Genomic DNA, 13215 nt, shown 5'->3' on the forward strand with positions numbered 1-13215 from the left:
CTTTTCCTTTTCTTTCATTTCACTAGTCTTTTTCATTTTCCTTTCCTTTCACCCTTCTCTCTCTTTTTGATTAATAAATAGCATACTAAGCGTAATTGTTTTCATAGTAATTATACTCAATTGTTTTCATAATAAACACACTATTTTTGAAACTACTAACCTCCCAAATAGTTTTCTAATGTCACCCTTCTCTTTCTTTTGATTAATAAATATCCTACTAAGCATAATTGTTTTCATAATAGTTAGACTCAATTATTTTCATAATAAACACACATTTTTTGAAACTACTAACCTCACAAATAATTTTCTAATGTCAATTGTTACTCAAAATCGGCTATCCATTGAATCGCGCCTTTTTAAAAACTACTAACTTCACAAACTCCTCCTAGGTGTGTTATCCCAACAAGTACTTATCGGATGGGGGCTCCACTTTGCTCGCAAGTTAATACCACCTAGGTTGAGGTGCGTGCAAAGTATTGTGCCCATCGAATAGGTTTTTCATTGTTCATCAAGCATTTCCTCTTCCCCATAACCCTTCTCCTTATCCCCGTAATTCCCTCCCCTTACTCTCGCCAGCCGCTCCCTAAACACCCTCCCCTTACTCCCGCCAGCCTCTCCATAATCTCCTCCCTTATGCCCATAAATGTGCTCCTCTTATTCCCGCTAGCCACCCCATGATCTCCTCCCCTTACTCCCACCCCACCAGTCGACGAGGGGACTTCCCCTAACTCTCGCCCCACTAGCCAAGGCAAGAGGACCTCCCCTTACTCCTGCCTCACCAGTCGACGAAGGGACCTCCCCTTACGCCCGCCCTGCCAGTTAGCTAGGGGTAAGGGAAAGCGGAGCCCCCCTCCCCTTACTCCTTGGTGGTCACGTAAGGGAAGGGGGAAAACCCCCCCTTACCCCCTGGTGGTCGCAGCTGTCGAGGAGCAAGGGGAAGGGGGGGAACCCCTCTCCCTTACCCCTCGGCGACCGCAACCGCCAGGGAGTAAGGGGAAGGGGGGGAGACCCCCTCCCCTTACCCCTTGGCGGCCACGACCGCTGAGGAGTAAGGGAAAGGGGGGACCCCCTCATCCTTACCCCTCGGCCACGGTAGCCAGGGAGTAAGGGGAAGGGGGGAGACCGCTCCCCTTACCCCCTGGCAACCGTGGCCGACGAGGGGTAAGGGGAGGGGGGACTCGGTGCGGTACGGGAAGGGAGAAGAGGGAGGGTAAGGGTAAAGGGGAGAGGGAGGGGTTTATAATTTATAATTTAATTATTAGTTAATTTATATTTATATTGTAACTTTTTTATGCAAGTTTATAATTTTATTTTTTATTAGGTTGTATGTATTTTTTAATTTAAATTAAAATTAATTTATTAAGTTGTATGTATTATTGAATTTAAATTTAAATTTATTTTAACAATGTATTTATATTTTTAATTTTTAATTCATTTTAATATAAATGTATATTTAAATTAGCAAAATATGTTTAATTTATTTTAAAATAGTTTACTAGATTAAAGAGGCATTACTCACTTGGGCCATTCTTGAGAGCCCATCTAGGCTTGTGTCTCCCTAACAACATTTGTGTACAAATGGGGTTACATGGAATGGCCGATGGACTATCATCCGATGTTGCCTAACCTATAACTCAAGGGTGACCTTAAGGGATCTATGGTTAGGTGGTAATGCACTATCCTATACCAAAGTTCTCCCTATACTTGTACATAAACGCTTGTTGAGCTTGCAGGTTAACATGAAGATAAGGAGATCTTAGAAACCCCAAGTTAGTGTATAAAATGGGAACATGGAGAGATGCAACCATATAAGAGGATGAGGTCTCAAAGGGAATTAATCCTCTCTTAAAACTTTGGGGGAGTGCTCAATTAGAGTGGCTAGATCATGCGCATGGGGACATTGCACACAACTCCAAGCACATGTGTTGGCTCGGCGTTCCATGTGGACACGCGGCTATAGAGAATTTAACATAGTAGTAGAGGGAGGCTCTAACTATACATGTATGTGATATGGATAATGATGTAGCCTCCACGTGGCAACAAGACACTATTCTTTATACTATAGGCTGAAGACTTGGCCATCTTGGGGAGATGTGACCTTGGGTGAGGGTGAAGGTATACACACTTGGTAGTAGGTACATGTGGAGACATGAAAATGGTGATGAAACTCTTAAGGATTAGCTTGTAAGATGCTTCTTTGGAAAAAGCTTGACAAGCCCTTTCTTCCATGAACCAGGCATTTGGGGGAGTAACATGGAATGAAGCACCAGAATCCAAAATCCAATCCTGGGAATATGCATCATCTAAGCAAGGTGTTGAAAGGCAATCTAATGCTTGAAGCCCCCAAAGGGATACGGTGCTTAGTCTAAGGGATAGTATTATAGAATTACGAAAGATAGGACGAGGTGCCAAGTAAGAACATTTTTATATTGAGGAAGTCACCCGATCCTAATGTAGGATGTTGGATTGGAGATGGATGCTAAGGGTTGTTGCACCCAATTGAGGGTCTTTGGCCCTTATGCTCACATGGAAGATACCCCACCCACTTGTCACGAGGGACGCCATTAATTGACAAAGAAGTGGCTATAAGATGGGGGCTCATGGTTGATGCAAGACAATCTTCATTGTCCAGATCTCCATACATGTATATGGTTAAGCTCCCTAAGGTTCTTTTTCTCCCCTCATAGAGTCTCTCATTCCCCACTCCCTTTATCCTTCGTCTCTATCTCTGATGTCGTAGTTCCTCTCTATCTCCCTCCATGACTTTCACTATTCTTGTCCCATGTGTATATATCCCTCACACTCATGGTCCCCCAATTAAGTCCATCTTTCCTTGTCATATCTCGCTGACGTGTATGGGGGAGTGGAGTTTCGGTGTGGCTCTAGATTTAATGAGAGTTACTAGGATCAATCTAATAGGAGCCCACAATCTTTGAAAATTGGCATTAGTATTTGTCGCACGATGTAACGTAAGGTGATTAAGGTTGATTGACGTGAGTGTCAATTAAGGTGAGTGTTGATTAACGTATTCAAGGGTGGTGGTGGAACGTGCTGGCTAATTCGAGAAAGTTTGTGGGAGCTCAAGATGTTGATTCGAGAAAATTCGTGGCTGCCCCGAGCGAGTATATATGGAGGGGAGGGAGGGGGCTGAGGCAGAGCAAACAAAGGGAGGGGAGGAAAGTCTGAGAGAAGGGGGGAGAGCATGGAACGGACAGAGGCAGGGTGATGGCAACGTGCAGAGGCAAGATGAGGGCAGTGCGCAGAGGGTGAGCCAGAGTCGATGAGGGCAACGTGCAGAGGCAATGAGGCGATAAGAGCTTAGTTTAATTGGGTTAACAGAGGCGGCAAAGAGACAAACTAATGAATTTATATAGGGAGAGTGAATAGAGGGGTGCCCTAATCGGTTGGGTGGAAATGGTCAAATATAGGAAGCCTATTCGGTTGAGTGGAAATGCTCAAATATATGAAGCCTCGTTGAAATCGATAGAATTTCATAAGGAAGTGAGGACGTGGAGGATTTCTTTTGCTTTGTAGCTTTTGCCTTTGACCTTAACACGATGAACTATGGCTACCCACAGGTTCCCTTGTTCCCAACAATTCTGCTCCCCCTTCCCCGTCGAGCTTACCATCTCCAAAAATGTCCTTAGCCTCAGTGGTGGTAGCTTCGAAATCACCCTCCCCGATGGCCGCATCCTCTTCAAGATGGACGGCCGTGTCTTCACCTTGCGGGACAAACGTGTCCTCGTCGACCCCCAGGCTTCCCCATGCTCTGCGCTCGCAAAAAGGTGCACCACCTCACCACGCTTTGCTGCTCTTAATTGTGGCGATGCGGTATTCAAACCCTGACTGTAATTTGCTTCATTATTTGATGCAGTTGATGACCATGCACAATCGGTGGGAGGTCTGTAGAGGAGACACCTTCAACGAGAACAATATCATTTTTTCAGTCAAGAGATCCTCCATAATCCAGTTCAAGACTACACTTGATGTTTTCCTTGTCGGTAACCGGAACGAAGACTGCCCGAATTTCACAGTCCAGGGCGATTTCCTTGAGAGGAAGGCGAAGATTTTCCAAGGCGATGCGTTGATTGCAGAGGTGAGAATTTCCCAACATTTCTAATGGGTCCTTGAGCTCATGTCTTCTTTCCATTTGCTGAACTGCTTGCTACAAGGTCTCAGAATTTTCGAACTCATCCCTTGATTGCAGCTGAAACGCAAATTCACCGCTGGAAACATCCTGCTAGACAAGCACACTTTCATCACCGCCATCAGTCCAGGCATCGACCAAGCGTTCATCACAGCCTTGGTCGTGATTCTGGATACTATTGAACGCGAAGAATAGACAACGAGATTCTTTTCAGATTGATGGTTTCTGCATTTGTAATTTTCTTATGCTCTTTGATGCCTTAGTTTTCTTCCCATCTACCCAGTTGAAACGAATGTATAGTTCTTATGCTGAGACATGAACTAATTGAACCTTTTGGATTGTACATACCACTTTTTGAACTAATTGAACCTTTTGGATTGTACATACCACTTTTTGCCTCTCACTTAATTCGTTAGTTTTTTATCTATGCTCAAGAAAATTATACGTCCTATCATTATTATTATGCTTGGGACATGAATAATAGAACCTTTTGCATTTTATATACCACTTTTTGGTTTTCTTATCTATATTTCCCATCGAACCAATCTAAAAGCATGTATTGATTAGTAAAAAAAGGAGGGGAGGGGTGGCATACGCAAGAGGAGGTTGGAAAGAGTATAATGCGGACTTCCCTCTATTTATGAAACAAGAGCCCCTCCCCCACCCATAGCACCATGCCACGAGGCTATATTAAACATTATTGTGAAAGATATATAGCAAAAGGGTTTTAAATTCTTACCCTAAAAAATAAGAGAAGGGGGCTCCCTCCCCCAATAAATATAGAGGCATCCTTATTAACCACTCTTCCCCTTGACCCTCCCTCCTACCCTTGTTCAGTATTAATACATTTTTAAATTATTTTCAATTGGGGGGACATTCCAAGAGGCTACATGAAAAAAACAATTGTAGAAAACTGTGTCGGCTCTTTTTTAATGAGGGGCAGGGTCGGAAGCCCACGAAAAAGATCCCCTAACAAAACAAAAAAAAGGCTTAGTAAAAGGGCAGATTGCTCAAAGCCTACACTGCTAAAGGGGAAACATAGGAAAGGTGGAGACTGGCATTCCTAATACCTTGAATAATGATTGGGAATTTCTTTTTGGTCACCATAACAAAATCTACCAAGTTCATCTTCAGAAGACCCAAGAGCATACTGTCACAATATCCCATTCACGTCCTATTACCAAACACTAGTTGGTTCCATCCTGTCCAAACTACCAACAAGACTGTTGCCCTCAAATAGGGCCAACATGCAACCATCGCGGAGGTTATACCCCTGAAGTCCCCTGTGATTGTATCCTTCGAGTTCATCCCTAGTGAGAACACCAAACCGCTAAATCACACTTTGAACCCGGTGCCAACGGCATCTCGTCATCACCGGACAAGCCCAAACTAAATGATGCACATCCTCAAAGGCCTTGGCACAAAATGGATAGTTGTGGTTAGCTGCCACCCCCTTTGCAATCCGTCCTCACACGTAGCCAGTGGCGGTGAAGAGCTTTCCATAGAAAGAAGCTAGCCTTCCTAGCTATACAACCCTTGCACACTTACTTGAGCCCAAGCTTCCACCAGTCGACTTGGCATTAAGCTCCTGAAGCAAGGAGTGTCGTGCTATCAACTGATCGTACACTTATTAACAGAGATCTCCTAAAGTTGGTGTTACCAAATTCCGTTAAATAATCCCTTCCATTACAAGCAATGAGCACAAGGTAAGTCAATCTTAGCCATGCATTTGTTGTTCACCAAGATGGCCCAGCTCCACCATATATTCTCAAGAAGACTCGCATCTCCCCTTAACCCACTTCTGGCCTTCCAGCTGACAAATTGCTTGTAACTCTTCCAAGCTTCAACCAAGCCACCAATAATATCTAAAACCTTGATTTAAGTGGGAGCTGTGAGAAGATTTTGTCATACCAACTAAGGTGCTTCCATGTACCCACTTGTGCACCCTAGAGCATGTGCACATGCACACCCCCTAGGGAGCATAACACTCAAAGATACGAGGGAACCATTTGCCAATCAAAGCCATATTCCTCAAACCCACATCAAGAAGTCCTAGGTCCCCCCTACAACTTGGGCACTTTCAAAGCCTCCCACGGAATCAAGTGTAGCCATCTCCGACCACCCCCTTCTTCCATCCATAAATACTGCCCGAAGTATTTTCTCAACTTCTAGCCAATCAATATTTTTTTAATCCCATAGGGAGGCAACATATGCTGAAGCCGGGGCTAGAATATGCTTGATAATTAAAGTACAAGCATTCCATCCAAGATTATAGCCATACTAGGCACGCAGTTTGGCTTAAAGGTGCTCGTTAAACCAGTCAATTCATTGTCAGAGGGTCAAACCCAACCACAACGTTGAACCAAGATATCTCACTACCACACCCATTTCCATCCACTTGGCATTACCTGTGCCCATTCTAAAAGTGCATCCTGATTCATCCTTAAGGCATAAGACTTTGGCCAAGTGCACACTGACCCTGAGGGAACATAGAAAAAATGTAGGATCCTCTTTAAGGTGATTAAACTATTCTCCTCTTCTCTGGAAAAAGCTACCATGTCATGAACAAACAATTGCATGCAAAGACGATTCCCTGAGGGAAGGATAAGACCCTTTAGGGAACCCTCAGCTATCCCCTCTTTTAAAATCTTAATCAATGGAACTATACAAAGAGCATACAAGAGGAGAGCCAATGGGCACCCCTACCTAATTGGTATCCTGAGGTCATACCAACCCACCACAGCCCCATTTTAGCATAAGGCCATAGCAGCGTTGCCAAAAAGCATGGAAACCATTTTGCAAAATTGTTCCCCAAAACCCAATTTCTATAGCACTGCAAGAATGAAATCCCAATAGATACGATCATATGCCTTATCTAGATTGAAACAAAAAAGGATACTTTTTTGAGCCGAGACCACAACAAATCTAACCCAGTTGAAACATTAAAGATAGTCTCTATGTCTTATGTTTGCAATCCTTAGGAAACTGTGTACGTGCATGCTCAATTGTGTCAAATATAGATGCCAAATATAATAACTTGGAGGTTAAGGTTGCTAACTGAAGGGGAAACCATCTGATGATGGGTGAATTGAGTTATGAATAGTTAATAGACAAAAGAAAGCACACTACATGGTGGAAGTCAAAATTATACTTATATAAAAGGAAATCCTATTACAATGAAGCTACCTCGGCTTGAACTATGCACTCAATGGGGCAAACTCCTATTCTAGCAAGCTAGGTGAGAGAGAGCATGAACTACACAATTTAACTCTCTTCTCTCTCCTCCCTGTTATTACAAGGCTTCATCTACAACTACTGTAGAACAAACTTCTAAAATTGATACACTCACTTCAAAGAGCCATTACTCGCTATTGGTCTACAGCCTTTACTTTGTGGTTAACCCTGCTTCGGACATGGATCGCTTCTTGTTGTTGGTGCTTACCATTCAGAAGCTAACAAAAATGCACTACTCACTACCATTCGTCATTCAAAAGTCAATCAAAAGAGTGCCACCTGATCATGCCAATCATGGGTGCCACCCACTCTTTCACCTATGTTAAGTCTTCCCAGTGGCCTAACCCATGGACCAACAAAGAGGATATTTGTATATAGTTATATACAATATTTAACTAAAATGTATTAGCATATTAAATGTCAATAGCCTCGAGCCATAGTTAAGGATTACTTTCTAGTTCTATTTTCTCCCAAGCAAATCCATATGGATTAGATCATGTCAACATGATAGAAAAATAATCTCTGTCCTGAATGCCATGCCTTATTCAAAGTATATGTCTATGAATCTATATGACCTACATCACATTCATTTAGTGGAAAGCAATTGATAGTCAATTTCCAATCCAATATCATACTATGGTGCCATTTTGTGATGGAAGGGGACCCCTTGTACAGTGATAAACCTTTTCATAAGAATCCCTTCTGTGGAGTAGATTGGATCTCATGAGCCATCATTCCCCATTTCATCAAGAAAGATCAACATAATGAGCATTGTAAATTTTATAAGAACCCCATGCAAGTTCCACTGTGTATTTTATATTTAAAAACAAGATTGACAAGGGTTATCCAAGTATTTATACTAGTTACAATTCACCAAAGTGTAGACACATCCAATGACTACAAGGGTCTTGGGGGATGTGTGTGTGTGTGTGAAGGGATAAATGTTTGCAACCTCATTAGGGTTTACAACCTCATCAAGGCTTCTTTACCATTGTCACTACTAACATTGACTACCTAGCTACTTTAAAATATGGTGATTTTCTTCCACTGGCTCCTACAACTACTTCAACAAGTCATTTCATTTTTGCTCAAGGTCCGTCCTCTCCTACCACTGCCACTATAATTTTGCAATTTGTAGAGCTTAGCTACATAAGGGCTAATCAAGGCAGCTACACCCATGTGACTTTTTTCCTTGGAAAAGGTGTGTAAGTCAAAACATCGAGCGATTGTGTTCGAGCAAATATTCCTAGGAACTATGCCATTGTCTAAATTTGAAGACCATTTGAAGGCTTTTACAATTCCAATTCTTTGAAAATTGCCAATCTACATACCAACATAGATGATCGAAGCTCCACAAGAGACATTAAAGCTTGTAACATAGAGAAGTTAAGGAACAACAGACCTTTGCAAAATGACAATGTTCACATACCGACATAGTCTCCCCATGTTGCTTGACAACTCCATAGTTGGTCTTGTCCATGACCACCACTTGCCTCACCACTTGAACGTCCTAGACACAAATGTATCTCTCCATCCATGTCAAGCATGGGCCTACCAATACATTATAGTAGTCCACAACTAATATATATACCAAATAGAAGAGCTTTTTTCTTACCAAACAACATCTCAATATGCCAAGTACCTACAATGGGGCACAAAATTGCAAGCCATCCATTGTCTCCAAGACTAGCTGTAGTAGTAACCAAGCCATAAAGCATATTCTAAGAAGGCAGCAATGGAATACTGATGCCCAAGTCCTCTCCTATAGGGAAGTCTAGAAAAATAAAGTCTATAGCCCATTTAACAATCCTTCCCTTTTTCTTATACTCCCATGCAAGGTCACATGCTAGCAAAAAGAAGTCGTTTATCTTAGTATACATGCCATCTTTTTCCTACGTGTAAAGTCTTGACTCATTACAATGGAATATCCTATGAAGCATGCATACATGGCTGACCCTAGCAGACCCAAGGAATGGTTCGGTAAGGGAGCCAAGCAAAAGAAAAGGGTGTAAAGACCTTTATCATTTTCTTATCTACTTAAAAACCCCCCAAAAAATCAATAGAATATCGAAAACATCCATTTGAAATTCATAGAGCAAGTCCATATCAATTGACCAAAAGTGCGCAGTTGTTAACCATCATTGCCCTCTTCGAATCCAAGATCAAATTCCCTGTGTGGTGGTGATGGTGTGCGCTCCACATCCACTACTACCAAGATGAAGACAACAAATTTATCACATTAGTTCCTTAAGATCATCCATTATTTTTGTAACACTACTCTTCGTCAAATTCTCTTGCAAGACAAAACAAAAACACACCTTCTTTAGCATCTTTCTTTTCCTTCATTTGCATCCTTGACCTACTTTCAATATCTTTACCCATTGGGGACTCTTTCATCTTCTTGGTGGTTGAATACCTTATACAAAGGTTAAGCTCCTTCGTGAGAACATTACCACCAGAGAAGTCTAGACACCATGGATAGTTTGTTAATTCCCATTGTTAACATCATGCATTGTGGTAGGATAGATAGAGGTGGCAGGGTTAGAAATCTCTATCCAACCCCTATAATGGCATAAGTATATATGTAAGAAGTATATACTGGCTTAGAGGATAAGGGAAAAAATAGGGCCAATGATTGCCATGGTCTTTAATTCCTCAAGCACTGCTATTGTGGGATTCTCGATCTTATATAAAAAGACCCCACGAGCCAACCATCTTACTTTTGAAAAAAATAAAGAAATAAAAAATAAACCAATATTACAAGCATGAAAGTGGAAGACAAAATAGATAGGAATTACAAATTCACCCTCTATAGGGAACATCAAAAGCAGGCATCAAATACATGTTCCTCATGATGGAACTTGCCTCCAACGATGACAAGTAAATCTACTCTTACGAGAAAGAGGGCAATGCAATTAACTTTTTCTAGTGTAATCACCCTCTCTGCTCCCTCAAAATTCAATGAAAATAGTTTTGTTTTCCAAACATCCCCTAATTGTGGATCGAGACAATTCAAGGCCTATGCGAGATTAAGTTTACATAAATGAACCAACACAAAAAGAGTATGAAATGTTGACATTTTCAAAAGAATAGTTCACTTACTCTCCCCATGTGATTAGAAATTTTTCTTGAATCCCATCAATTTCCTTTTTTTTTGCAGTAGTCCTCTCCTCAATAGGAACTGTACTTTTAATTCATTCAAGTGCTCTCGTCACATCTATGTTGAATTCAACCTATATTTGATAGAAGAAGGAGAGATTGTTTGAGCTCATATTCCAAAAACAAAGTATAGTTTAGAGGGTATTTGGCATGCCTAGCATTCCAAGTAAACAAGATACTTGTGCCTACTTTGGTTGGAGTTTGTTTTGTTTTAGGTACATACCAACCAATACAATAACATAAGACGATATCATCCCACAGTTCCCTTCACCTCCTTATTCTTGGCATTAATAATGACTTGAAGTTCTTGTGAGGTCAATGTGCTCATAAATTCATGACCATCACATTTGCAAATGTTGTTGGAAAATTAATGCCTGGAGGGGCCACTATGTAAAAACCCCATATAGCATGTGCGATTAAGGGGTATTATAAAAACCCCCTACCTACAGGTTATTATAACCTATAGAAACCCCTTTTGTAAATTTTTAGATGATTAAAGTATCCCTTACGTTTTTAAAAAAAAATCTATTTGACTTAGAAAACCCCTTATGTATGAATATTTTTTGTAACTCCATTAAAATATATAACCCCTTCTATTGATCACACGTGCTATCTTACATATTTCTTAGTGTCCCCCCTAGGCAATAATGATAACGTCCCTTAAAGTCATCTTTATGAAAGCATGTTCATTCCTACATCAATCCAATTCCAAGATTAGTTTAAGTAAAAAGATAAAACAAATAATGAAAAACTAGGCAACAATGATTTGGGTCATACAAATTCATCCTTTGCAAGCTCACCATTAAGGCAATCTCATATGTCTTCCATGGGTCTAATAGTGTGCACGTAACATGTATGTGTCTTGCTCTTGTTTCCTTATAAGACTTCGTGATGAAATACATCCATGCCATTGTCTTTTCGTTGGCTTCCCACACATAAAACATCTTATTACATAGATAATGCAAATCTAGCCTCTGCTCCAATTCTTTCTCGAACATGTGATTGACCTCTCTCCACATTGGAGACCAAGACTCTCTCTTTGCTAGAGTAATCACCATTTCCTCCTCACTCCCTATGCAAATAGATACAATGAATGCATCCTTTTTTTGGGAAATACCCTTCATACTGAAATACACTCTTTAGTGCATCCCTTTTTGGGGAGATACCCTTCATACTAAAATGCACTCTTTACTGCATTGACATCACTCCTTAAACCCCTCACTCTAGTATAGGTGATAAGTCTGCAAAGAGGAATCCTAGGTAACTCATCTGAGCTAAGGAGCCTACACTTTGAAATGATATCTCCCCAACTATCAAGATCTAAGTCAATATCCTCAACTATCGAGTCTCATCTCCTACTCCCTTAGTGCCATGAAGGTCTGTAGTATCCTCTATGTTCGTAGGTATATCACTCCCAAATCTACCTCACCCTCCCTAGCATTAGGCTGGATAGTCTACTTCCTTTTCCTCTCTCTCTTCTTGGGAGGTGATACTAGTTTCTCTTTACCCTTCCCCCTTGTCTTAGGTGGAGGAGTTGTACTCTCCCTAGTATCCATCTTTAGAATAGTAACACAAACAACTACAAGAAATAAACAATTCTTCACAATGCCATTAGAATGATAAAATTGAGGAGAAGATTTCTTTGCAAAAAGTGAATAAATGGGGCATACAAGTGTCCACAACGTTGTGGCCTCCTCCACACTTGATGGCACCTTATGAGAATTTAAGGAATCCCTTTCTTCATAGAGTATGGGCCTATAAGATGGTCAAAACAATGTCCAACTGAGGCTATTAGGAGACCGCGATGTCCTAGTCTCCTTGGACCCTCCATTCACTATTTTTCCAAGATTTCAAATCTGATTTATCCTTGCTAAATTCGCATCTTTCAAGAATTTTATTTAAAAATCCAAGGAAGAGTTCCAATTAAATGAAAAAATTTGCACAGCTAGATGGCCAAAAAAATTGCCAGACAGCACTCCTAGGAGGCCATGACATTGTGGTCTCCTTCAAGCCCCCTTTCTCTAGTTCTCTGGATATTCCTCCATGCTAGATATGTATTTGTCTCAGCCTTTGAATGGGAAAAACCATGGCAAAAGAGAACTCCCAAGAGACCACAACTCACGGTCTCCTTCAAGCCCCATTTCTCCATTTTTTGGGGTATTCTTCCATGGTACATATGTATTTCCCCATTCAAATTCACTCCTTATGTCTTCACAGAATACCCCCTTTTCTCATTTCTTGCTTCACAACCATGACATTGTCACAACAAAAGACCTAATTTATTTGTTCTTTGGTAAAATGTAAGCTTTAGACCCAGACCTCAAATGGGAAAAAAAGAGCCAAGCCGGTATAAAAGCAAGCCATGATATCATGGCCTCCTGGGATACCTATATGATAGTTTTTGGGTGCCCATTTGAGAGCTCTTTCCATTTAAAAATAGATCAAAAAATTCTAAATTGTATACAAAAAAAGTGCCAAAAAATAAGGCAAGTGGGTCTCCAAGGGGGCGCGATATTGTGGCTTCCTTGGAGATTGATTTGCCCCTTTTTTCAAGGTTTGTCTGGACTTGTTTGCATAAGCTCTCCCTATCCACCTCAAGTGTCTAGACAATACAATCTATTTTCCAAATGCGAGAGTGCTTGTGAACAAATGCATTGATAAAATAAAAGCATACT

General features: G+C 41.1%; 1 protein-coding gene across 1 annotated transcript; it reads left to right on the forward strand.

Moving 5' to 3' along the window:
* The first annotated feature begins 3564 nt into the window (after positions 1 to 3564).
* LOC147896751 (protein LURP-one-related 15-like) lies at positions 3565 to 4365 on the forward strand. Its single transcript, XM_087381143.1, is given in 4 exon segments — positions 3565 to 3751; positions 3754 to 3785; positions 3875 to 4096; positions 4208 to 4365. Coding segments are annotated over 4 exon segments (576 nt in total). The 3' UTR covers positions 4343 to 4365.
* Positions 4366 to 13215: the final 8850 nt, after the last annotated feature.

The sequence above is a fragment of the Dipteris shenzhenensis genome, chromosome 11, assembly GCF_047967505.1.
Source record: "Dipteris shenzhenensis isolate YYH24624 ecotype China chromosome 11, Dip_SZ_1.0, whole genome shotgun sequence".
NCBI lineage: Eukaryota > Viridiplantae > Streptophyta > Polypodiopsida > Gleicheniales > Dipteridaceae > Dipteris > Dipteris shenzhenensis.